The sequence below is a fragment of the Eurytemora carolleeae genome, unplaced genomic scaffold (genome assembly GCF_000591075.1).
Source record: "Eurytemora carolleeae unplaced genomic scaffold, Eaff_2.0 scaffold608, whole genome shotgun sequence".
Classification (NCBI taxonomy): Eukaryota; Metazoa; Arthropoda; class Copepoda; order Calanoida; family Temoridae; genus Eurytemora; species Eurytemora carolleeae.
The window spans coordinates 219,229-224,410 of NW_019396527.1; the positions used below are offsets into that span (position 1 = coordinate 219,229).

Sequence of the window (5,182 nt, forward strand, 5' to 3'; positions counted from 1 at the left end):
GTACAAATCATGTAAATGTTCACAAATTATATGAAGTAGAGTACATTAATACAGTATGTTCCCTAGACTATCCATTTCAATTTCGAATTTTTTAAACTGTTAAATAAACTTTATAATGAATTAGTTGAATAAAAACATCATTTGATTTATAGTTATAAAGGAAAATCATCGTTTGTAAAGTGGAAGGCATAGAGTCTGTGTGAAATGATCATTGGTCAATTATGAAACCAGCCTATTTCATAATTTGGTTTTCTTTTAACAATAATTTTAGATTTTCAATAAAATGATATTCCAGGGCCCAAAAGGTTATATAGCATAAATATGTGAAGTACACCTGCAGTATGGAAACAGTACAACAAAATGGCCGTTTTACACTTTTTTCCATTAAATTCCTCTCTATATATTCTATTCTCTATGCATGCAGATGTTCGTTTCAAATTAAAAAGTTGAAAACTGAACACTGGTAGAAAAATTACTAAAAGTTAATAACAATCGTCTGGTCAAGAAATTCATTACACAATAATGTTATTTTCTTCACTTAAGATGGGCCTAATAAAGAAATCTGTTGTTAATTTCTTGTCACTAACTATTAAAATCCCTTTTAATGCAGATTCTGGATATAACAATCTGAGGTGTTTGTTTCTCTCTGTACAGCTTTGCTTATTTGTATCATAAGAAATTATGAATTTTCGATAACAATTATGCATAATGCACATCAGGTATGTTACACTAATCTGTATATAAGCACTGTATTATAGTTTTTGTGCTATCGTGTTTTAACATTTACTATGTATTTCGTAATTTCACACAAGAAGTGCTAGAAGTCTGTAAACAAATGGAGTCCAGTTAATTTAGTACTGTACACTCAGTACACTCAGTACTAACAGACTATAAGGGCCCCGCAATATTATTCTAAAATACTTGGGACATGAAATGTCGTCTTCCAACTACAAGTTTGGCCCACATTAGTACAGGGTGTCCCACAAAACACGACAGTTGGTGAATGGTTTAAAATGTCTTCTTCCATTATTTGTTAAATTGTTTGATTCCAAAGAGAATAATATAAAATATTGTATGGGAGTCATATCATAAAGTAAAATTAATTTCAACGAAAAATATATTTGAGTAAGAGATTTTTTTTAACAAAATGAACTACAAAAATTCTTCAATATCTAATACAGTATATGAAAGAAGACATTCAAAACTTTTCACCAACTATCATGTTTCGCAGCCCGTGGGACACCCTGCATTTAGTCACTTTTAGGATGAGGTGAGTTAATATACAAACCAATATGAAAACTTTTAGGTTTGTAAGATGATGAGCATCAAAAAATAAAAACTTTAGGTTTGTAGGATGATGAGTATTAAAAAATGAAAACTTTTAAGTTTGTAGGATGATGAGCATTAAAAAATGAAAACTTTTAGGTTTGTAGGATGATGAGCATTAAAAAATGAAAACTTTTAGGTTTGTAGGATGATGAGATTTGAAAAATGAAAACTTTTAGGTTTGTAGGATAATGAGCATTAAAAAATGAAAACTTTAGATTTGTAGGATGATGAGTATTAAAAATGAAACTATTCATTATGTTAAATTATATTATTTTATTTACAATTTCCGTTATTATACAGAAAAATTCAACTATATTTCTGTGGTATTTACTGCATGATCAATCCTAGACAGGATAAATAAAATGTTTTACAGATATCGGATAAATCTCTGCTCTACGCCAATCTTGGAGACACTCCGAGGTAGTTTAGAACCTGGGTTATCTCCAACATATTGGAGATGTAAGCACTCATATGCACGAATTGAATCAGGGTTCCGAACCCTATGTTCCGAGTAGGTTCTCCAGTGGGATACTGAGTTTCAACCACTCTTGTTACCGCTTTCCAAGCCGCTGTGAGTTGACCCCTCCGTTTGTTTGGCCAGGAGAGGCGGGGCCGAGTGACCGCTAAACTGACACATTGAACAAACTCTACTATTCCAAATCTCCTACTCTGCAGAAATCTGAACAAATTAATGGTAAGATTTGTTGCGAAATCATGGAGTTCTGAGGACAAGTTTTAAACACTCGATATCATTCTGAGCGGTTTTGTAGATTAAAATACAGGGTGTCCCAATAAACATGGGAATTCAGTGACGAATTCGATATCGTCTTTTGAAATAATCCTTTGATTTAGTATACTGAGAAAGCTGTAATCTGTAAGAGTTTCGTCTGCTATGTTCACATTTTGTTTGTTTATGCTTTGACTGCATACGGTTGTATAAAACAAGAAAATTACAGTATACAAACAGAGTAAACATGACCGTCTTCACGTTCATCTTGCGGATACATTATTGACAGATCTTTACAGTCATTTACAGTTTTCATAAATTAAACTCTAGCAGACATAATTATATTATGGCTTTTGAAATTAGGTATTACAGTGCTAATTCATAATAAAGACGATATCGAATTAGTCACTGAATTCCCATGTTTTTTGGGACACCCTGTAGATAAAGATACTTACTTGGAGATCTTGTGTAGTGGAGGGAAGACCCGGAGCTGGTTTAGATCTCTAGTGAATGCTAGACGCATAAAGAAAACCTGGTTCTGAGCTGCAGGATCAATATGACCCAAACCTCTCTCTTGTTCAATGTTAAAGAGTTTGTAAAGTTCACGAATGAAAATCAAACTGTTTTTATACTCTCCTAAAATAACTAGAATACGAATTCGTACAGAGATGAAAGTTGGCAACGAATAAAAGAGGAAAAGGATGAATCATTGATTAACTAAGAGCTAGTTAGGAATAATTTTGTTTCCATCAGGTGTATCTGTAACATTTATAAAATTTGAAATTTTCAATGGAATTTTCTATGGTCCTTACCGAAATTATCTTTGGGAGTGAACCCGAATACTTTGTTGTAAATTATATGAAACATGACCAAGGTTTCTTGATCATGAAGGCGGATTATACCCTCCGTCTTCAGCTCTGGCGGAGACGGGATATCTCCGTCCCGTTTCCGTTTCTCCGTCTTCTGCACAACCAGTCTCTGTCGTAGTTTCCGTTCTTTATCCGACATAACACGGTCTGCCACCATCCCTGCTCTTACACATGCTAGGTACCTGGAGAAACCATCAGTTACCAACAATTCAGAATAAAAAGGATAAAGTTGAGAACTGTTGAATTTAAGAAACAGCCATGAAAAAATTCAAAAAAATTTTTCTTACAGCCCATTTTTATTCGTTTATTTATCTTGTTGAAAAAAAGATTACTGGGAAAAATTGATATCTTTTCCCTTATTTAAATTTTTTCTAGTGGATTGATTACTTGCCATAATCTCTAATTTTCTAATCCTTTTCAACCGATCGTTGTAAATCTTCGGTATTTCAAACTATGACCATTTGATTAAGCCAAATTTTTAGTTTAAAATATTGATCTACGACAGCATGTTGCAAAAATATAAGGATGAGAAGGTTTCGAGTTTGTGCCGAGTAATCAGTTTGTTTGTAACCTGCATTGTTGGCATCTGCTCCGGGTGCCTGTATATACTGGACAGTCTAGGGTTCCAGCTCTACACCTATACAGGTGAGAAGCTCCACGTTGTATGGTTCGCTTCCAGAAACTCTTACATCCCTCACAGGCCAGCACTCTAAATACAAGTTGAATCCTCTTGATGAAAACCTTTCATTGTTTAATAAAAGATAAATAAAGAAAGGTGATTCAAATAAACTATTTTAAGTTCTAAAATAAAATAAACAACTTTTAAAGATTTGAACATAATTTTCCGCTAAAAAACTATGATTAACTATGATCATATAACTTTATTTTCGAAGCGATTAATTCAAATCAATTGCACCCAATAGATCAGAAATCGTTTGAGACATGTTTTTAAATCCAAACCCAACCATGACCTGGTAGTTTTATATTTAATGAATCCAAACCCAACCATGACCTGGTAGTTTTATATTTAATGAAGATATTAAAAACATCTGAAAGACGGTTTTCCATATTGGGACATACAACAGTAGCAATAAAGGGACAAGACGGGACGATAAAATGGCCCCAATAAATGAATAGGGTAGAGAAAATACAAAGTGATTAAAGTAAAAAGTTACTTGTAATGTGTTCCCGTTGCCTGTTCTCCACATATCCTGCAGCTTCTCTTCCCTTGGCCTGTCTCCAGGATATCCTTAGACCTGGAACCCTTTCTTCTTGGTTTTAAAGGCTCAGATATTGGCTCTTCCTTAATCACAAGGCTTGGCTTTGCATCGGGAGATACCCGAGATAAGGATGAACCAAAGGCACTTTCCAACCTTTTAGCTGGAACGATATCACGATTGAGTTTAGGGGTTAGGAACTTAGAATTGAAACCAGGATTCCCGGGAGGATATTCTACCTTGAACTCCGGAGAATATCCAGGACTGATCTCCAGTTTGTATTCTAGAATGAATCCAGGACTGATCTGAGATAAGGCCGGAAAATGTTTCAGATCCCGGATATTTTTAAGGTCTTTTTCGGGGAAAAGGCTCTTCAGTGACTCCGGAGAAATGGGTTTTAAGTTATTCGTAAACCTAATTAACTCATCCATACTGGAACTAGCTTCTCAGTTTTCTGATCAATAGTATCCAAGGCTATCGGAGCTAAACTGAACCCACTTGAGTCTCCAAGATGACCGGAAACTTAATGGTCAATATTTCATATCAAAATAAGCGACGAAATATTGAATTCGCCCCTCCCCCCCCCTTTTCCTGTGCTGTCCCCGCGGGTCAGACTTGGACCATGTCGGTCAAACCACGATGGATGAGGTTTGCATAGTAGTGGCGTGCGCATTGACAGGTGGGAGGAGGGGGGGGGGGGGGGGTAAAAAAGCGACGAAAAGTGATCGGGTCCCCTGCCATCGTACCGATTTTGATGATAATGTGGGTGGTATAAGGGAGTGGAGCTGGTAGGGAGAGAGGGGGCCGGGCGTTGCAGCAAAATACGACAGTAAAAATACATTTGTTTACGTAATTCCTGTAAAGTGTAAAGACGAAAAAATATGAGAAAATGTTAGATAAATCAAGGGGTAAAAGTTGTAAAGAATTAATATAGTTTTTGCATCTAAGTTATTTTCGTTACTTAGTTTTTTTTCCGTAAATATAATAATGCGAAAAAACATGGTTTCTCCCCTTTTTTATCATAATAAAGTTATAAAACG

At 35.1% G+C, this 5,182-nt stretch overlaps 1 protein-coding gene across 1 annotated transcript; it reads right to left on the bottom strand.

Annotated features, from left to right (window-relative positions):
- Positions 1–1,587: 1,587 nt before the first annotated feature.
- Positions 1,588–4,654, bottom strand: LOC111704901 (nuclear receptor subfamily 4 group A member 1). Its single transcript, XM_023477289.1, has 5 exons — positions 4,101–4,654; positions 3,497–3,634; positions 2,869–3,107; positions 2,512–2,692; positions 1,588–2,008 (listed from the first exon to the last, which is right to left on the bottom strand). Exons 1-5 carry the CDS (start codon positions 4,571–4,573, stop codon positions 1,723–1,725), a joined length of 1,317 nt encoding a protein of 438 aa, XP_023333057.1. The 5' UTR covers positions 4,574–4,654; the 3' UTR covers positions 1,588–1,722.
- Positions 4,655–5,182: the final 528 nt, after the last annotated feature.